Source organism: Abrus precatorius, unplaced genomic scaffold (genome assembly GCF_003935025.1).
Source record: "Abrus precatorius isolate BTA unplaced genomic scaffold, Abrus_2018 Scaffold6, whole genome shotgun sequence".
NCBI classification, from domain to species: Eukaryota; Viridiplantae; Streptophyta; class Magnoliopsida; order Fabales; family Fabaceae; genus Abrus; species Abrus precatorius.
Window position 1 is genome coordinate 5,515,497 of NW_020874406.1, and position 23,156 is coordinate 5,538,652.

General features: G+C 30.7%; 1 protein-coding gene across 1 annotated transcript; it reads right to left on the reverse strand.

The window, feature by feature from the left end:
* Positions 1 to 15,743: 15,743 nt before the first annotated feature.
* On the reverse strand, positions 15,744 to 19,748 carry LOC113869474 (probable peroxygenase 4). The gene is made up of 6 exons (XM_027505799.1): positions 19,617 to 19,748; positions 19,385 to 19,489; positions 19,197 to 19,282; positions 16,298 to 16,392; positions 16,057 to 16,182; positions 15,744 to 15,944 (listed from the first exon to the last, which is right to left on the reverse strand). Exons 1-6 carry the CDS (start codon positions 19,660 to 19,662, stop codon positions 15,797 to 15,799), a joined length of 606 nt encoding a protein of 201 aa, XP_027361600.1. The 5' UTR covers positions 19,663 to 19,748; the 3' UTR covers positions 15,744 to 15,796.
* Positions 19,749 to 23,156: the final 3,408 nt, after the last annotated feature.

Genomic DNA, 23,156 nt, shown 5'->3' on the forward strand with positions numbered 1-23,156 from the left:
TGAAGCATCCGTTGGAAGACCACTCTATTTTCCAAATTAATTTGTTGGATGATTTGATAGATGATCAATTTTCTGAATTTTTAGAAGAGGATTTTGCTCTTAATTTTCCTGATTTTATAGACAATTCCATTTGTGAATACTGTAATAATTCTTCTATATGTGAATTTCAGACTTTTTGAATATAAATTCTGCAACTTCTGGTATTGAGGAAATTGGGAAATCAATAGGGGAAGAATGTGATGTTTTGAATTCAGCAAGTACAATTGAATCTAACTTCTTTGACTTGAATGTTGCAGAAATTTCTTCTACTGAAAGTGCCAAGTCACTTTCCTCTGTGGAGCAACCTCCCACACTGGAGCTTAAACCATTGCTATAACATCTGAAATATGCCTATCTAGAGGCAAATGAGAAACTCCCAGTGATCATTTCCACCAAGTTGAATATTGATCAAGAGGAGGAACTCCTAGAAGTAATAAAGAGACACAAGAAGACTATAGGCTGGACACTTGCTGATATTCCTGGAATCAGCCCCTCCCTTTGCATGCACAGAATATTATTGGAGGAAGGTGCTAAGCCAGTGAGGCAGCCTCAGAGAAGGGTGAATCCCATCATTTTAGATGTAGTGAAGAAGGAAGTCACCAAGTTGTTGCAAGCTGGGATTATCTACCCTATATCATATAGCACTTGGGTCAGCCCGGTCCAAGTGGTCCCAAAGAAATCTAGACTCACTGTGGTGAAGAGTGAAAAAGATGAGTTGATACCCACCAGAGTCCAGAATAGTTGGAGAGTCTGTATAGACTACAGGAGGCTTAACCAAGTGACCCGGAAGGATCACTTCCCATTGCCTTTCATTGATCAGATGCTGGAAAGGTTGGCTGGTAAGTCTCACTATTGTTTTCTTGATGGTTTTTCCGGTTATTTTCAAATTTGGATAGCACCTGAAGACCAGGAAAAAACCACTTTTACATGTCCTTTTGGCACTTTTGCCTATAGGAGAATGTCGTTTGACTTGTGCAATGATTAGCATTTTTTCAAAGATGCATGCTTAGTATTTTTTCTAATTTAGTGGAGCATTGCATAGAAGTCTTTATGGACGATTTCACTGTGTATGGGCCATCTTTTTCTGCATGTTTGGTTAATTTAGAAAAAGTTTTGAAAAGATGTATTGATACTAACCTTGTACTAAATTTTGAAAAATGCCATTTCATGGTAGAGCAAGGTGTAGTATTAAGCCATATCATTTCTGAAAAAGGAATTGAAGTAGATCCTGCAAAACTTAATGTTATTGCACCTTGTGTTCGAGATGTTCGTGCTTTTCTTGGCCATGCAGGGTTCTGCAGGAGATTCATCCATAATTTCTCCAAGATTGCCATTCCCCTGTCCAAGCTGTTGCAAAAAGCGGCTGAGTTCAATTTTGATGAAAAATGCAAGGAAGCATTTAATATGCTTAAGAAAGCCCTAACCACCACACCCATCATCCAGCTCCCAGATTGGACCAAACCATTTGAATTGATGTGTGATGCATCCAACTTTGCAGTGGGGGCTGCGTTGACTCAGAGGGTTGGTAAGTTTCCTCACATCATCTATTATGCCTCTAGAACCTTAGATCCTGCACAATGTAATTACACCACAACTGAAAAAGAACTATTGGCCATAGTATTTGCATTGGACAAGTTTAGATCATATCTGTTAGGGTCAAAAGTTATGATTTTCACGGATCACTCTGCTTTGAAGTATTTGCTAAAAAAGACAGATTCTAAGCCTAGGCTTATAAGATGGATGCTCCTACTTCAAGAGTTTGATCTCAAGATCAGGGATAGAAGTGGAACTCAAAATCTAGTAGTTGACCACCTGAACACGATAGAGGAAGTTCCTAACCATATTCCAATTTTAGATGACTTTCCTGATGAACAACTCTTAGAGTTGTATACTTCACAAGCACCCTAGTACGCTGACATTATTAATTTTCTTGCTGCAGGAGTTTTTCCAGCAGGTGCACCTAAAGCTAAAACGGATAAGATAAGGAGTGATGCCAAATACTATGTTTGGGATGACCCTTATTTATGAAAATTCTGGAGTGACCAAGTCATTAGAAGATGTGTTCCTGATGAAGAGATGATGAATCCACATTTTATCATGTTTTTACTTGTCTTTTTAGTTTTTCTTAATAGAAAAATTAGACTTATATAGTGTAAATAGTACGAAAATTATATTTTGAGTAAAAATCATAAGTTTATTAATTTTTAGTTAATTTGCATTTAATTACATAGATATAGACTGCAATTTTAATTTTCTTAATAATTTTGCAGAGTCCCCAAGTTAATTTTTGAGAAATCTTGGCCCTTGGATGAAGGTTGGCTTCAAAGTAGCCACTTTCAAGAGCAAAAGTGGCAACTACAGCAAGTTTGGAAATTGAAGGACCCAAAGTAGCCACTATTGCCTCTCATAGTGACCACTCCAGGGAGCTCCAGGACGTCGTTTGGGAAGCATTTTTGCGCGTGGACACTATTGGTTCTAATAGTGGCCACGCACACCAGAGTAGCCACTTTCAGCACAAAAAGTGGCAACTCCAGAGAAGTAGCAAACTTTTCATCCTGCGCGTGGACACTCTTTTGGCCCAAAGTGGACACTTTCAAAGCAAAAAGTGGACACTTTGCTGACATGGCATCCAATATAAATAGGATTTTGGAATTAGGGTACGGGACTTTTTTTACTTTTTACACATTTTTCCTTTGTCAAATTGAGACAATTTCCCAGAACATTGGAGTTTTGGGTGACAGCCAAGGGTCCTCTATAGGTTTTAATTTCCAATTTTCCTTTTGATTTTTGTTGAATTTACATTAATGCTGCTTACGTTCTTACATTTCTTTCTTTCATTTGTGAAGCCCATCCACATGGAGGGCTAAACTTCCTTGTAATTCCTAGTCAATGCACATGAATCTTGAATTCTTGGGATTAATTGCAATACAAATCTTTCTTTCTTTGAATTTATTGACCCTAATCTTTGAATGAAATGGAATTTGCATGAAGGGAACATTGCTTTATGAACCCTAAATTACCCAACGAAATTCTAATTCAAAATTGCTTAATTTTGATTAATCTTTGATGTTGCTTAATCTTAGGGATAGAGATTAGAGCCCATTAAGATGCTTAATTTTAATTGGGATGTTAAAGTTAATTTTCGCTTGTTAGATTAACTTAATTCAAGGGAAAGAAAGGGGATTATTGAATCATTTGAAAGAATAATGATGGAACTCATTGATTGACTAGGAATTACTCATTTTAATTGATTGAATTTCATTAATTTACATTTCGTTCTTGATTTAAATTTGGAAATTAACAAAAATCTCCCCATTTTACTTGCTTTAAAATCCAAGTTTACACTTGTTCGATGTATGTTCCCAACCAAAAATTCTCTGGAGAGAACCTAGGATAACACCCTAGTATTGCATTCATTTCTTGCATATTTGATGAGGATTAACGACAATCTTTTGCATGACGAGTAGCAGAAAATTGTTTCATCAAGAGATCACATCCATACTACAGTTCTATCATGCCTCAACTGTAGGAGGTCATCAAGGACCCCAGAGGACTACAAGAAAAGTATTGGATGCAGAATTGTATTGGCCTTCCATTTTCAAGGATTCATGGCAAGCATATTCCACCTGTGAAAGATGCCAAAGAGCGGGCGGAGTAATTACTTGGAGACAGGGGATGCCCCAGCAACCCATCATGTACTGTGAAATCTTTGATGTCTGGGGTATTGATTTTATGGGAGCATTCCCTTCCTCTTTTGGTTTTCTTTATATACTTCTTGCTGTTGATTATGTCTCAAAATGGGTGGAAGCTAAGGCCACCAGGACTAATGATGCTAGAGTTGTTGCATATTTTGTCTGTAGTAACTTGTTTTGTAGGTTCGAAATCCCTAGAGCCATCATTAGTGATCAAGGAAGTCACTTCTGTAATAGGACTATGGAAATCTTGTTGAAGAAATATGGAGTTGTACACAAAGTTTCCACTGCCTATCACCCACAGACAAATAGGCAGGTTAAGCGCTCTAATAGAGAAATAAAGAAAATACTTGAGAGAGTAGTGCAGCCCCATAGAAAAGATTAGAGTCGTAGGCTTGATGATGCCTTGTGGGCACATAGAACTGCGTTTATGACACCCTTAGGAATGTCACTATAAGGGTAGTCTATGAAAAGCCTGCCACCTACCAGTTGAGGTACAACACAAAGCGTACTGGGCAGTAAAGACTTACAACATCCATTATGACTCAACTGGAGAGCAGAGGAAATTGCAACTGCAAGAGTTAGAAGAGCTACATCTTGAGGCCTACGAGAACTCCAGAATTTACAAGGAAAAGACTAAACAATACCATGACAAGAAGATTTCAAGCAAAGAATTCTACGTTGGTCAAAAGGTCCTCTTGTTCAATTTTCGCTTCAAACTCATGCCTGGAAACCTCAAATCAAGGTGGCTTGGACCCTTCACTATTATAAAGGTATTTTCCCATGGTGTAGTGGAAATCATAAGTGACTCCACTAGCAAAAGCTTTATGGTGAATGGACACCGGTTGAAGCCATTCTTGCAAAATTCAGTTACCTTGGAAGAAGTTGAGGAGATTGAACTGCACTCACCATGCACAAATCTCTCTTACAACCTATGGCCTGAGTAATCCACTTCATACGTCAAGCTAGTGACGTTAAAGAAGCGCCGTGTGAGAGGAAACTCATGATGATTTTTTGGAATTTTAGTTATTTTTCTGTAATAAATGCTAGTCTTGCATTTGAGCCTTTCTATTTTTACTTAAACATCATTTTATGCACTTTGCCTCAACATTTGACATGGTTTTTTTTTGCATAATTCTCATTTTTTGCAGGGTAAGATTGTGATTATTGGGGGCTAAGTACTGCACAAAGTCAGGGAAGTTTGGATACAGTAGGATGGTAAATACTTTTCAGGCTTAAGGCAATCACTTTGGTAAGAAAACAAAAGATCATCCTAAAAGTAAGCACTTTCCTGAACAAAAGTAATCACTTTCAACTCTAACCGGCATATTCACTCTCTATAGTGAGCACTCTCACAGTTAATAGTAATTACTTTCATTGCATGTAAGCCCAAGGTGATTCGCGTGTTTACTCTTAAAAAGTCATAGTGAACACGCCCAAGCACTTTAGCACAGCGCCTAGGGTGAAGCTCTCTGGAGTGTTTACTCTTGTAAACATGACAGTAAACACGCGCAGTGCTCGTTACTCATTTTGAACTTGGGTGTCTCTGGAGTGTTTACTCTTAAAAAGCAGAGTGAACACGCACAGCTCAATTACACCAAAATCTTTTGCGCGTGTTCACTATCAATTTTTTAGAGTAAGCACTCTGGTCATATATATATATATATATATATATATATAGTGTTCACTCTCACACGCACTCTCACCTTATTTCTAAATGTTCCTCACTTCCATTCTCAAATCTCTTCCCTCTCCTCATTTGTATTTGGTTTCTTGCACCAAAGATTCACTTTCCTTCCACCTTTCATGCGTTCTTACGGCTGATTCAGGTATTCCTTTACCCCTCATTCTCTTGCACTAGGGTTCCTTGCTGTGAGATTAGAGATTTTGAAATCGCAATCTCCTGGACTGTAATTGTATGGTAACAGGTGGAAGGAAATCACCCATGAGTTCTTTGCCAATGCCATGAGGGTTAAAGGCGACACTCTCCCTCCCAGACACAGCATGGTGAGGGGAAAACTGATCAACTTCACCCCCTCCACCATCCAGAGAGTTCTGAACATCCCAGTTGTACATAAATTAGCTGGCCAACTGGACTTCACCACTTTCAGCATTTAGGAGGAAAAGGACTATAAGTCTATCCTTGAAACCATCTGCAAGGAGGGTGAGAATTGGGAGTTTGACTGCAAGATGCAGCCCAAGAACCTAACAACAAATCACCTAATCCCTACAGCAAAAGTCTGGAGTGTCTTCATTCTCAGCTCCTTCATGCCAGTTCTCCACTCCTCCACATTAGCAGTGAAGAGGGCAGAGCTGGTCTATGCCATTCTAACATGCATGCCCATCCATTTTGTTGAAGTGATCAGCAGTGCCATCATGGACATCTTGAGTAGGAGCAGAGATTTCATGGGTTTTCCATCCATCATTGCTATGCTATGCCAACATGTCGAGGTAGATTTTGGGGAATACCAACAGAGAATTAGAGCAGCCCCTCCTATTTCTGTAGCCATGGTGAAGGATTTCTTTAAACCTAAAAGAACTGTTGACCTAGGGCTATCACTTCCAGCTGACTACAGGAGGGACACTCATATGAGGATGAGGGAGCAGATGAAACAACTTACTTTGAGGTAGGATACCATTCATTCTAGACAGAAGGCATTCATGACACTGATGGACACGATGCTTCTGAACATAGGGAAGAAGTTAGGGATGACTACCGCACAGCTTTATGATGCCCCCACCTTCAGTGCCCCTTACCTAAGAGTAGCGGTCGAGAGTGACCTTCCACCTTTTAATCCCACTGCCCCTGCAAGAGCTGATGCAGATGAAAGCAGCTCTAGTTCCTCGGATGAAGACCCCCCAGCAGCAGCGGAGGATGCTGATGATGATGACTCTTCCCTTTCTAGCTCTGATGAAGATGCTATTTAGCTTTAGTTTCTTTTTCACTTACCTTCTTCCATTTCCTTGTATTTATTATTAACCACCATTTCCATGTAATTATCGCACATTACTACTTTCCTCTTTCCTGCTTTACTTTTGTATTACCGTTTTTACTTTGAATAATTTAAGACATATTTATATATTTCGTATTCTAGTTTTATAATTGCTCCTTACTAAACTTTGTGTATATTTGTGCAGAAAATGCCCTCAATCCCATCAAGAGGAGCATGAATTTGACCCCCGAGTTATGAATCTACTTTCTATGAAAGGAGGGGTGATCTCTTTGCCTCTATTTCATATTTTCTTAGTCTAAATTCCTTGCACAGTACTAAATGAAAATACAAAAATAGTTTCCTTACTGCTCTCTTTTCATCTAGTCCAATTTTGTAATTCCATAGTTATATTCTGATTGCACTTTCCATTCAACTCATGATCATTCTCTGTTTTGTACATATTTACCATTCCTACCATACTGAACATATTTCTTGTTAGGTGACCTGTACTCACATGTTACTAAGAAATTATCACATTTGCCTTGGTAGAGAATTGGGCCTTAGATTTCTTGTTTAAGTGCACTATAACATGTATTTTTGCATCTATTCTCTAGAACTTGCCCTGTTTCTTAATTGAATATGCATTGTGCAATTTTTCATCTAGATGATTGAGGCCTTCTTTGCACACGCCCACCCACCCTAGTACACCCTTGCACCTAATTTTCCTTGAGGACATCTTTAATGAATGCAAGAAACTAAGTTTGGGGGTGCTAATCATAACTGTAGTTGCTTCAGGACAAGCAACCTCTTAAGTTTAGGGTGGTAGACATTATACATGTTAATAATACATGTCAAAAAAAAATTTTGCTGGAATTTGAAGAAGAGAATGATTGCCAAAGTCCATGAAATTATAAAAAAATAATGAATGAAAGAAAAAGAAAAAGAAAAATACAGCAAGTCATTTTGATAGAAAAAGAATTTCCACATAAAGCAAAATAATAAAAATATGGTGAAAGAATGCTTGAATTTCATTTGCTACATCATTTAATGCATTCCACTCTAAATTATTGTACTCACTCACTCAAAGGAATTCCCTCCTCTTAAAAACCCACTTAAGCTTTTGACCTTCCTTAATCAAAATTGAACCTAACTTAATCCATTTGTGACCAACAAAGTCCTCTTGATATGTGGTTCATTGTATCTAGGCAAGGGAGATTGAGAATATGGGCAAGAATATGGTAGGGTGAGGCAAAATGCATGAATTGAGGGAAAACACTTAGCCTGAAACATTGATGAGTGAAGAGTGAAACACCATCCTGTGAGCTAGATAATTTCTTTGCACCGTGTGGATTGCATGAAACCTTGCTAGATTTTTGTTTCAGTTTAGTGGGACTTTGTTTGAAAATAATTGATTTGGGCATGATTTCTTTGTTAAATGAATCCATGATTTTGGAAACATTGGAAGTGTCAATTAGAGTCTGATCTTGGAATGAAAATTTTGAAAGAAAATTTTTGGATAAATCCAACCCTCTTACAAGTAACTTTATTGAATTTTGATTTACTTGAGGACAAGCAAAAGTTTAAGTTTGGGGTTGTGATGAATCCACATTTTATTGGATTTTTACTTATCATTTTAGTGTTTCTTAATAGAAAAAGTAAACTTAGAAAGTGTAAATAATATAAAACCATCATTTTGGTCAAATATCATAGTTTTTTTAATTTTTGGTTAATTTATATTGATTTACATAGATGTAGTTTGCAATTTTGATCATTTGAATAATTGTGCAGGAATTTCTAGACTTTTTCCATGGATTTTTAGCAATTGAGAAAGTTTGAGATGAAAGTGATCACTTTGGATCTCATAGTGAACACTACAGCAAGCTAGATCTTGAAGACCAGACCAAAGTGATCACTATGAAACCATAGTAGACATTACAGAGACCCAGTTTGAAGAAATGTTGCACGTGCTTACTATGGAACCATAGTAGACACTCTGGAGCAGGCAAAGTAATCACTCTGATACCAAAGTGAATACTCCAGAGAGGCCACAAGCACAAGGCTTGCGCGTAGCTACTATGGAACCATAGTAGACACTCTAGAGCAGCCAAAGTAATCACTCTGATGCCAAAGTGAACATTCCAGAGAGGCTAAAATCACAAGACTTGTGCGTGGCTACTATGGAGCACTGCGCGTTATCACTATGAAACCATAGTAGTTACTATGGGCAAAAATTTCTGCACTATAAATAGAATTTGAGAAATTAGGGTACATAGCATTTTGCACATTTTTAGATTCTTTGCCATTTGAGGGAGCATTTTGCAGAGCTTAGGATCCTTGGGTGACAGCCAAGGCCAATCTTAGGGTTTGATTTACAATTTCTCTTCATTTTCCTTTAATTCTTGCATTAATGATATTGAATTTCCTTTGTTTTCATCTTGAATTTGTAAGACCCATCCTTATGAAGGGCTAAACTTTCTTTTAATCCTTAATAAGTTTATGGATTCTTGAATTCCTGGGTATGAATATCAATATAATTCCCTTTCCTTCATGAACTTACATTTCCCAACTCTTTGAATTGAATTAATGGTTGAATGAGAGGGACATTGCTTAATTAACCCTAATTAGTTTTAATGAAATTCTTAACTTGGTTTGCTTAATCCTAAGTTAATTTCTAAGGTTGCATAATCTTGGAGAAAAGAGTTGGAGCCCATGTAATTTGCTTAAATTTGTATGGGGTTTTAAGGTTAATTCTCGCTTGTTGAGTTACCCTAATTCAGAGGAAGAGGAAAAGTATTGAATCTTGAGAGGAATAGGGATAGAATCACATGAACAAACTAAGGATTATTGATGAGTCCACATTTTACTACATTTTTATACATCATTTATTACTTTTTATAGAAAAGAATAGACTTAGATAGTGTAAATAAGATGAATATTCCAATTAGGCTAAATAATATAGCTTTCTTAGTTTTTTGTTAATTTACATGAATTTAGATAGTTTATTTTACATATTTTGATCATTTGAATAATATGGCAGGAATCCCCAAGCTTATTTTGAAGAATTATTGGATTTTGAGGAATTTGAGTTGAAAGTAACTACTTTCAATATTGATAGTGACAACTACAGCAAGCCACTTCCAGCAAAAGGGACCAAAGTGATCACTTCCAAAGCTTAAAGTGACAACTACAGCAGCCCAGAATCAACCAAACCTGCGCGTGGTTACTATGAATATTCATAGTAATCACTCCAGAGCATGCAAAAATTGAAGGTGCTGCGCGTAACTACTATGAATATTCATAGTAATCACTCCAGAGAGGAAAAACCCAACTGATGTTGCGCGTGGTTACTATGAAAGAATGAGAGTAATTACTTTGGGCGGCGCCAGCTTTAGTATAAATAGATTTTTACCAAATTAGGGTAGAGAGTTCTTACACTTTTTGAACCTTTTCTCTTCTTTACTCAATTTAGAATATTTTCCAGAGCTTAGGGCAACCTTGGGTGACAGCCAAGGGTCCAACCTAGGGTTTGGTTTCTCATTTCTCTTGCTTTTACATTAATGTTAATGAGTTTTCTGCATTTCCCAATTGCGTTTTTGACCCTCATTTCCATGGAGGGCTAAGTTTGTGTAATCCTTAGTGAATTCACATGGGTTCTTGAGTTCCTTGAATTTAATGATAATATAATTCCTTTCTTTCATGAATTACTTCTTCTTTGTCTCTTGAATTGAATTAATGGTGAATGAGGGGGGTATTGCTCAATTAACCCTAATTTCATTTTAAGGAGATTCTAAACTAAGGGTTGCTTAATCCTAGGTTTAATTCTAAGGTTGCGTAATTTTGGGATGAGAGATTAGAGCCTAACAAATTGCGTAATTTCGTTGGGACCATAAGGTTGATTTTCGCTTGTTAAATTAACCTAATTCATGGAAGAGAGGATGAATGTTAAATCTTGAGTGGAATGAGGATAGAATCTATGTGGATGAACTAAGGATTGCTGTTTTCTATTATTTGAATTAATTAAACTCATTTGCTCATTGCTCTTTATTTTGATTTGAAACCACAAAACCCCCATTTTAATTGCTTGTTTAATTTATGCCTTCAACATGTTTAATGAAGATTAATAACCAATGTTCATGGGAGACAATCTAGGGTTACCCTAGTACTACATTAATTTGTTTAAATTTTGATGAGGATTTACGACAAATCTTTTAAACACCTCGAAAAAGACCATCATCAATTACACATTTCATTGATTGAACTCATTAATTTCATCAGTTGTTTTTACATTAAAATTGGAATCACACAAAACTCCTCTTTTAATTGCTTTCATAGTAAATGTTTACAACATGTTCAATGTATGTTACTAACCAAGGTCATTGGAGACAACCTAGGCTTGCATCCTAGACTACATAAAAATTTTGCATATTTTGATGAGATTAGCGACAAATCTTTTTGCAAATGAAAATCCGTTCATCAACATTCTACAAAGATAATAATGCTAAAAAAATAAATAACAAAGATAAAAAAATAAAATGAAATAAAATAACTAAATACAAACAATGCAATAACACAAGAATGAAAGTCACAATTTAATTTTAATGTTACTGCATATTTTAATGAAAGAAATAAATTTTGTAAATAAAAATTAGAAGACAAATATAACGTGATTAAGATAACAATTACTAATGTTAGGTTCTAATCAATTTTAATTCTCTTTTGTTGATATCATCATTTATAAAGAAACAAATATAAAAATATTAACTAGATGATGTTTAAAAAAAATAAAAATAAAAAATAAAAAAATAACTAAAAATGAAAATAAATGAAAATAAATGAAAATATCAAGATAAAATTTATGTAAGAATGAATCCATTTAATTTTAGTGAATTGATAAAAATTATTTATTTAAAATTCATATATATATATATATATATATATATATATATATATATATATATTAGTTTAACAAGATTCAAGACATACTAAAATGAATTTTTTATTATTGTTGTCATTATATTTACATATATATTTTTTAACAACAAAAAATAAATAAATTTAAAGATATGGATAAAATAAATAATATATTTTTAATATTAAATGAACTAAAAATAAAAAGAAAATAAAAGATAAATTAAACAAAAGAAATGCAATCGTTTTTTATCATTGGACCAGGGTAATGTAAAGCCCAAAAACCAAACCATCTTTTTTTTTAATGTATATTTTTGGATTGGGTACAGGAGTCCAATATAGCTTCCTATTATTTTTTAGAAAACTGACCCAGACTTTTTGAAAAATAAAACAATAAATAGATGCGGATAAAGAAACCCTAGCCGTCTTAGGAATTTTTCTAAAAATTTAGGATTTCTCAATGAGAGGGAGAAAGAGGGTAACAGTGGTTTAGGAGCGGCAGCTGGGGGCTTGCAATAACAGGAGTACGGTGATGGCAGCTCACCTAAGGTGTGGCGGTTATGGTGGCAGTTTGGGGTTGCGAAAGGAGAAAAAGGGGAGGAAGAGAGAAAAAGAGGCGTGATATGGGAAAGAATGAGGGAAATTGAGATGATTGAGGCAAAGAATGAAGGAGAACAAGAAGAAATACTCGCAGTAACAACAGAGACGACAAAGAACTTAGGATGATTTGCGGCTCTGATTTTTGGTATTCAAACCCTGGTTTTTTCGTTTATATCTTCTTCCCTATTTGTTTCTTCGTCACTCATCCTATTCCTTTCTCTGTTTCTCTTTGTTTTTCTTTTGTTCCTCACTTTTCTTCTTCTTCTTTTATACTAATCTCTGTTGTTCTGGTATCCCTCTCTGTTTTCAGGTTCCTCCCCTCTCTCGAGTGCTCTTTTTTTTTTTATCCCCTTCTTTGTTCTAGTTTTGAATCCTCCGTGTGTTTATTTTTGGCCTCTATTCACACCCTTTCACCTCAGTTCATACACAATATTCCTTTTTTGTGTAACTTTAATCCTGAGTAGATGTTTGCAAGCGGTGAGAGCTTGCTTGCTCCTCATTGAGCCCCCTTTTCTTTTTGCATTATTTAATTAAAATAAGGAAAAAAAATGTATATTCACAAGTACTTCTTGAAAAGAAAGCTGTTAATTTATTAGCCTTTTAATTGAGAAAGAGGTATGAATCCTGATCTGACATCTTCAAGAATTGGGGATTTGATACAAACTAATTATTTACATAATTAGGTGTTGCCTGAGATGCATAAATCGATTCCACCATTTTACAAAGGCATGCCTTGGCAGTTCTAGAAGAATTTTGGGATTATCTTGCTTTCCATATCGAAATTACCATGAGAATACCCATGTTAAGCCTGTAATTTATTATTGAGTAATCTGTAATGTTTTGTACTTGTTAAATGTTAATTCGAACATTATTTGGTATTGGAATAGGTTTAGATGAAGTTTGTAATTATTTTTTTTAAAAAGGCGAACAGTAAAGTCAGTGTGAAGAGTAAATTTGGCTTGAATAGTAAAATCGGCGTGAACAGTATCCAAAAAAATTTTCAAAATTTTTCCTATAAATAGGAGGCCTTGCACGAAAATTTCATTTCTTTACACTTTTCAAAGGTTCTAAAGAGACCCAAGGCCATATACCAAGATATTCTCTCACACTAAACCTTCGTAAACTTAGATTTCTCACAAGATCTGAGATTTTACGTCTGTTCTGAAGGATCTGAAGTAAGTTTCTTTAAGTTTGAAGTTAGATTTATCATTCATTTCTCTTCTTCTCTTTCTTATAGATAGTTGATGATATCTTAGGAGAAACTTCGTTGTAAAGCTAAATCTTCACTGAATCTTGCCTTAAAACAAATAATATTCGGTAGATCTGGTGTGAGTTGTTGTTTTAAGGTAAGAGCAGCTTACTTTAACTATTAAACAATGTTTGAAACGATTTGGTATGCTATTACAAGAAGTTTTGAGATGATTTTGTCAGATCTCTTGAATAAAAGTTATTTTATAGGCTATAATTGTTGTTAATTGATTTAAAATGCTGAGATTTGCTTTATTATAGAGCCAAGTTACACATTTAAGTGGGTAAACATATAACGATAGAGCATGTTAAATTGTTTTATGTTGTACTGTCTAGATCTAGATACTGAAATGGGTCGCTTCCAGACCGGCTCAGTTTCTTCTGGAATACTTAGGCTTATAATGATTTATAGTGACTAGTAAATAAGTTTTACAATGTTATTAGTAGCAATATCACGATTCATAGTAACTAGTGAATGATTTTAAATCAAGATACAAGATGGTGGCAATGGTCGCACTTTGGTGGTAGTCTTATCTTATCTAATAAAAAGGTTCCATGTCAATTAATCCTCTAAACACTCTTTATCAATTATTACAACTAACCAAAATAATTGATTTTAACCGCTAATGATTATTACTTGAAATTACGCCACAATAATAAGTACACAAATTTAAATTAAATTAAGAATAATATAATATCTTATTAATTTTCCCGACATGTTGATAAAAAAACCATAAATATACAGTGTAAACTAATAAAACAACAAAAGCTAAATCAGTAGAGTCAAATTCAATGCAAAATATTCAAAAGACATGACACCTACTTTTGTTTTCTCGTGGATATTATGTTAATTTGTTTTCCTACTTTACAGCTCGTGTCTTTTGTGGTTAATTAATTACTATTTTCAGTGGTAATTTATGTCGTGTTTCCCTTTCTTCTCATACTCGTACGAATGAATGTAAACACAGGAAAAACAACTTGTGTAGTCATTCTTTAGTGCGTCATCTAATGACGACACTTGCTTCCATCTTCTTTAGTGACATGAAAAGAAAGGTCATTTCAAAGTTGTCGCTGTAGCCCCATGTGTTGGAAGTTATTATTATACGAAAAATTATTATTATACACACTAATCACGACATCAAGTGACTAAAGCAATTTCCAGTTCCACATGCTAAAAGTCGATGTTCTGTGTGTGAAATCCTGCAACCTCAACAACCCCTTTAATTTACTACTTCTGTTTTTAACACTTTTAACAATTTATTTTGTTTATTTTTTATTTTTATTTATAAAATAATAATTAATTAATTTTTTATTTTTATATTTATTAACTGATGGTGTTTGATTAATGAATATATTTTTTCAGAATAAAATAAATAAAATATGTAATTAATAATGAAGAAGAACTCAATCGATACTTTAACTAGGAAAAATTTTAATCGTAATACAATAAACACTGTTCATTTTTTTTTTATAAATTTTATTTTAATAATATATATCAATTTTTGTTATAAATGTGAAAAATTTTAGTATGCATATTATATAGAGAAGAAACTCGGAATAACACGAAGAGTAAGTTGAACAAGTTTTATCCTTTGACAGGGCACTATATGCTTAACTACCGGTGTTTCATAATTAACAAGATTTTGCAAACGATATCCTCACGCAATGGGTTATTTTACTCCTATCCCAATATAGTTGAATTAATTATATTTATTAGTAATTTTTTACTGTTTCAAAATTGTTAAAGCTCTTTACGATTAAATAAAATTTATGAAAGATTGAGTAAATAAAAGAAATAAATCAAAATGCACAAATGGTGTTTAAATATTTTATATTTTTATTCAATTATATTAGTAAGAATTATTAACTTCTGTAATAAAATACTATAAAGTTATAGTTATTACATATTCGAATTGATTGTTACTGTAAAAGGAAAAAGTAATTATCAACGTAACTTTTTGTATATAAATAATACATTTAAATTATTATTTTTAAATAGCACTTGCATAAATTAATTTAATGAACTCTATTATTTTAGATAATCACATATAATTACAAGAGAGCTAAGAAAATGCGTAAAGAATATGCTATCTTAACCAAACTTATAAGGAGGTATTTTGCAACGAGAAAGTGTTTAGAGGGTAAGCTAAAAAGAAAAAGAAAAAAAAGCTACAAGTCAACATTAACTGAAAAATTGACACTTTTCAAGTAATAAAAAAAAACATAAACCAATTGCATTAAATATTTCATCTTATAAACAATTTGATAAAGTATACATTCATAAAATAGCTATAAATAAAACTCTTTTACCAAAGTACTCAACAAGAAATTAATTCAGAAAATAGATGCGTTCCAACACAAATAATCAATCTGCATTTATTTCTTTTTCTTTTCTGAGTGTTCCTTTTCCATCATTTCAAACAGGCTTCCATCATAAACAGCTCGAATAGTATCTTTGTGCAATAAACCATCCTTGTCTTTGCAAAGAACATATAGGATCTTCCACTCAGTGTAACTAGCAAGCCTGAAAATCAAATTGGTCACATTTAATTCATAGGATTTATCTATATTTGCTTGTAATTAATCATTGGTGATGACAAATTTTATTTAGTATATAGTATATGAAAATCTTATACCATCCTCCATAATCCTTAGGAACTCTATTTGCCTTAAGCATCCCCATCAATTCATCAGCTGTTAAAGCACCTGGATGTGTTCGTGAATGCTTGCTGAAAATTTCTTCAAATTTTGAAGGAACAAACCTAAAAATTACAGCCTTAAGTATAAGTAAATAGGCCTTAAACAAATTGATGAGGTAAATTGAAAACAAATAAAACAATTCATCAAATCAAATTGTGATGCACTTAAAATATCTACCTTCCCTCGCTATCATAGACACCAGAGTCACTTCCATGTTTTCCTCTCTGAATGTTTTTAACTTCAATTGGTAGAAAAATAGAAGGAAACTTGTCCTACACCGTAATAAAAATTAAGAACTGAGTTAATATCTTGCCAACAAATAGTAGCATAAACAAATTTTCTCTTGTAAGAAACTTCATTGAATATTTTTAACTATTCTGTCATATTCAAGTATTGAACATCAAAATGAAACATAAAATATCATTCTCTTTAATTTTGAAATGTGTATTAAAAAATAACAGATAAAATAGTTTTTTCAATACTATTTATTATATTAAATTTTTATATACGTTTAAATAATGAAATTCTTTCTTAAAATCATCAACCATGCATCTTAACTATTTACACATGGAAGATTGTAAATATAGTTAATATTAATTACAATGAGAATCTCTTAAACAAACAGAGAAAAGAATAAGAATATTTTTCTGATACGTATATCTCATAGTTAGAATAAGAATATATAAAAGATAAAATTCTTATCATCAAATTAAGAATTTAATTTTGTCAATGGCGTAGATTCCATCATGCAGTTAATGCCATCTATTTTTACATTAATTGAAAAATATTTTTTTTAAAAAACTTTGTAAAATAATTTAAAATTTTATAAAAATATATATTAAAAAAAGGTAAGACTAATATATTGAAAAAAAAAAGTAATTTTTTAATGTGTTGATGTAACCGTTATCCTTACAGTGACCGTTGTCTCCTTTGATAACAAAGGTTGCCCGTTTACGACAAATGGCCTTGACAAGAAAGACAGAGACTTTTGATTCACTTTCTGAGCTTTCTTAAAGCAACTATCTATTTTTATTAATTACGCACTGGAACGAACGCATGAATCCCCTTTCGTGAAGCAGCGCAAAAGTAATGAGTTTCTTAGCGTCAAATGTGAATGGAAAAGAACTCCATCCACACAAATTAAAATTAATCGCACCCATCTTTACCTTGTTTGATTCCTTTCAAACAAAATGCAACAATTTTAAATTTAAATTGATTAAAATAAAAAAATTTAAAATTTTATTTTTTAATCAAACAACAAATAATATGTTATTATCCATATTATTTATCTCATTTAAATAAAACTGAAGAAAAACTTCTATCTACCTCAATTATTATATAAATACGGATAAAATATAAATAATGTAAATTATTTTGTCTTGCTGAAATTATATTATGAATACTAAAATATAAAATATGAACACATAAAAAATTAAATTTAATTCAAAAAATCAAAAATACTTTACTAGTGATTTGTAAATATCTAATTTTTAAATTTATAATTTTCACAAGGATAACATTTAACAAAAAGTATATTATATCTGTCACATCTTTTTTTTATGCTTTTACAAATATTTAAAAAATAATTATTTTTTAAAATAATTTATATAAATAAATTTTGAAAATATAATAATTTATTATTTAATTTTTTTTAAAAAAGGTAATAATTTAAATTTCTCAAAACTGCTTAAACTTGAAGGTTAATTTTGTGAGCAAGCATTTCCGGACACGGCAATAGATGCCGATTCGCCGACACCATATGCTGTTCCTTTTCTTTTCTTTATTTTACATTTTCTGCTTTTTATTTTTTAACTCCGTTCGTTATAACTTAGACGTTGCCAAATCTTTATTCCCTTCCTTCGATTTTAAATCTTTATTATTTATTTTGTCATTTAAAATTTAAGGAAGAAAATATTTCGTTTATTTTCAGTCAGGATATGTTATAAATTTTAAAACTTACAATTATTTTTACAAACCAGTTTTTTTTTCTTATACAACACAAATATTATTAATTTAAATAATCAATTAAAAATATATTATATATCTATTTTAAATATAATAAATTTAAAATAAATATATGATCATTAACAATAAAAATTATATTATAGTAAATATATTATATAAAATTCAAATTTTAAGTTAATATTAAATTTAAAAATAAATACATAATGTAAAAAAATCACTTGATATGATAAGAAAATTTAATCCCTAAAAACACTTATTTAATTTTAAAGCCAAAAGATTTTCTTGTTGAAAAAAATATATAAACATCAAGTGAACTCTTCTAAAAAGAATCCCTATTATAGAGAAATCATACTTTTAAAAACCAAAAAGGAAAAAAAAAAAAAAGCATAGGATGACAGACATCTTTGTTTTATCATAAATCTCATAATTTTACAAATTTATATGATCTCTTTCTTTAAAACAAAATAAACAAAACATGAATTGATATTCCGTATATAAACTCTAATTTTTATTTTTTTTATGGAACCGAATTCCCACTGTGCCCACTCTTTTCTCCTATTTCTTTTTATTTAATTCTCCTCTATCGTTTGTCTGTGTTTTGTATTTTCCTTTCCAATTTAATAATTTTTCTCAATGAACTTGCAAATTAAACAAAACCTACCCCTCTCCCCTAAATTATATAATTTATTTTACATATATTTTGATTATTATTTTTTATTTAATGTAGCAATTAATTTTCAGTTATACAATAATAATAATAATAATTTCCTTTTATGTATATATATTATATATTTCTGTTTGTCATGGCATTTTAAAATAAGTAAGTAACCAATGTGATGAGGAAAAAAATCAACAACGATATTATTAAGAGTGTGATATTTTTAATAAATTTAAAAATTCTTATATTTAATTTAAATTTTTTATTTAATTTATATCTAATTAAATATAAGTTAAATAAAAAGTTTAGATTAAAAAAATTTAAATTTATACTGGTGGAGGAAGATTTTATTTCAAATATATATATAAAAGAAAGACAGGAATAAAAGGTAAAAATTACAAAAATAAATAAATATAAAAAATGGATGAAAAATATTAATTAATAAATTAATACCGGGCGAGTTTTCCGACTGAGTCCGAAATTGATGAAAATGGCTGCAACAGTCGATAAGGGAATTCCGCATCCTATTGCACGAAATCCTGCAATCAAAGAGAGCGAACCGTGAGAAATAAATGTCGAATGAAACCAAATCAATATATATTTATATATTCAAAATAGTCCATCAACAGATAAATTGAAACCTTGGAAAGTCTCCCATGGGTAAATGATGCCATCGTCGTTCCTATCAAAGAACGCAACATGCTTCTGCAGAACGTTTTCGTCATGTGCTATTGCTTTCTCACCCACTGTGCATAGAACATTCATCAACCACTTGAATTTGGGAATAAAACATAGTAACCAAATTACTATCAGTGAAAAAAAATGGGGTTCTAAATAAAAATGAAAAGATGAAAAGAACAAAATTTTGGGTACCCTCTTGGTTGTTGCTTTCTTTTGTGGTAGAAGATAAGGTAGCCATGGATATAGAAATTGGTAGGATAAGAGAAAGAGTGATGAATGCAAAGGAACGAAGACAAAGAAGAGGAAACGTTTCTATGAATTAGAATTATGATTACGATGGCGAATAGATTCCGCGTATGGTGTTTGTTATATAAGTTGGCACATCTTACGTTTAGGTTCTTTCAGAGAAAGCAAATTGAGATACCTGTAACTTTACACGTACACTTAGTTGTAATCTCAAATAAAATAAAATAAAAGCATTATTAACATTGTATTTTACCTCTTTAAGTGATCTTCTTTTCTATTTTGATTGTTATTTTTTTTATCAATGTATTATTATTAATTAAAGATACCAAACATAAAGGGGATACGTAGAATGATTATAACATTTATTTATTTTATATTTTTTAATTTATAAAATAGTTTCTAATAAAAAAATTAAATATAGATATTTTTAAAACATGAAATTTGTTTTAAATTTTACATGTCATTGGTTAAATGATTTATTAAAATATGTGTATACAGCAAAATTTATATACCAAAGTATGTACACAGTTTTTTTTATGGCAAATGTTTGCTAGGATAACAATAGATCTTATACTCATTGGTTACCCGCAAAAATTACCCTACAGTTGATAGAGTAAATATCCATTTAATAGGTTTAGGTTTACACTAATACATACATGTAAATCAAATATATATAAATATATTTGATTTTTAAAATATAATTTTGTTATAATTTCATATATATATATATATATTATATTGTAATTTGACATTTTATTTGATTTTATATAAACATGTGTATTTGTTATTTTATATTTTATTTGAGTATTTTAAAATATATTTTTTATTTTATTATAATATTTATGCTTTGTTAATAAATAATATTGAAAAAATTATATTTTAATTAATAAACCATACGTGACAAGTACGGTTATAAAAAATTGGATATCCAATAAATAAAAAAATAAAGATCAAAGTTATTATTCAACAAATATAAAACGGATATTATAATACGCTACACAATCTCTATCCATTATTATTTTCATATTTACATATGTTATGCCATAAAATAAAAATAAGAAATTAATTTAGGCTTTAAAGTTAAAATAATGTTTGACATTACAAAAGAAAATTTCAACTTTGACGTAAACTATGGTTGATTTGATTTAATCTCATCAAATTGTCACAGTCAATAACTGAATTTATATAATACCCAAAAAGAAAGCGACCTATTTTATTAATTTTAGAGACTAAAATATGTTTATCATTAAATAATTCCAAATAATTTTGCAAATTTAAGCTGTCCTTTAAGAATGATTTTAAAAGAGTAGAAATATTAAAATGCAAGAAAATATTTATTTAGATAAAGTAATTAAGTTAAGTTAGAACTATTTAAAAATTGTTTATAATTTTTATATGTTAATAAGATTTTTCAAAATCTAATATGATAAAGTAACAAGGTTAAGTAAAATGGTTTTTTATTCGCAAAATTATTTATTAACATAATTAAATATGGCAATATATTTTCATATTCTTTTCCCTCCTTCCAAGCCGATGATTGGATGAGAATAAATTAGCTAAACGCGATCGACAGAGATTCGTGGCAAAGGATTTTTAGATGAGGAAGAAGATTTTTAAATGAGAAAGAACCGAGACGAATATTTTTTTATTGTAAATTAAAAAATTATATATTATTTATATAATACATAATTAATATATTGATTTATATATTTTTTAAAAATATTAATTTCAAATACATTTTTAAAATAAAAAAATTATTTTTTCTCCTTCCTTTCCAAAATCCTTTTTTCCTAATAACTCTTAAGACTACCCTAACCTAAACCATTAAATAATCAAGTTTTTAAAAGCATATTTAATTAAAATAGTAGTTTTAGGCTATCCAAAAATATTTTCAACCTACTAAGCCATCTATTAATGTAAATTAGTAGTAGTGGTAGAACGCGGTTTATTTTAATGTTTCCTTTTTTCTGTTTGCGTAAAAAGTAATAATTGTTTTCATAGTGTTTTTATTGTTTGTAAGGTGTTTGTGATGACTTTAAATTTTCCTTATAATACATACATAATTCAATAAAAAGTATGTCATAAATTGTTGGACTCTCCAAGACTTTATTGACATGCTAAAAATAAAGTCAATTCTTATTACAAGGGTTTTTTTTTTTTTTTACTATTCAATAACATGCTTGTTTCAAAAGGTGTGTGATAAGAAGAACTTCTAGTACTTATATCATAGTATCAAATTTAATTGAAAAATCGATCTGTGTAAAATGTTACAAAGAAAAGTTTCAATTTCTCACATATAAGTATTTAGAATAATTTTTTGCAAGAAAATCATAATGAATGTGTGTTTCCATTAAATACGTGATTTTCGCTTTGTTTTATTATGAAGAAATAATTGTATATGTATCTTTAATGTTAAAAAAAAGCATTTATGCTATAAATACCAAATTAAAAATAGTGAAGCTAAGCGAGTTAGAAGACATTCACCATGAACCTTTCATAAATTGAGATTCATCATTTTAACAGGAAGAAAAGTTTATTACTGTAAACCTACCTCATTGATCACAGAAATTAAGACTTTTTCAACTTTAACTCTCATAAAAATTTATTGATGTATGTTACCTTCTTTAACCTTTTATATTAATAATAATACTCGTATGTTGTGCAAGTTTATTTTAATTTTTAAAAAATAGTTTAAATATTTAAAATATTTTAATGAATTTATTATACTATAATAATAAAATGTAGGGAAAAGTAATAAATATAAATTTACTGATTAAAAATAAGTATGATTATTTATAATTTATTAAGAAATATAACACTGTTTTGTTGAATCTTCATCTATTTAGAAATTTAATTGGTAAAAACTTATTAATTTCAGTTTAAATGTTAATATTTTTTTAGTGTGTAGTAGGAGTGGAGGGAGGAAAGGGGCTATGAATTATAAAGTTATGGTGCATTTTGTATTTTGTTTAGATTCTAGTATACTTTCTATTTTAAACTTTAAGGGAATTCTTTTCACATTAAAAAAAGGAGATCTTAAGGAAATAATTGATAAAGTGGTAGTCAATAATGATTGATACTCTCTATTTTCTAACTAATTTCTTATTCATATTCCTGTAGCTAAATCTGATTATTTTGCATTATGATTGAAACCTAATTCTACTTAATTTTTTTATTAAGAAAAATAATTCTTTCAAATTCTTAACCCTACGTTATTTCACCTTGATTATGATGATAAAGTTAAAAATAATTGATGGATTAGTGATGACTAGATTGAAAATGTAGATAGCTTTAAGGATAATATTTTTGCTTGAAATTTTTTAAAATTTGGTAATATCTTTTCCTGAAATTGAAGATATATACATGAAATTGAATACTACAAATAACCTCTTTATAGTTGACCTTTCCAAAGTTAGCAAAAATATAAAGGAATTCTAACTAAGAAGAAGCTTTTTAATTTCATCAAGTTAGGTCTTAGTGAGTTTA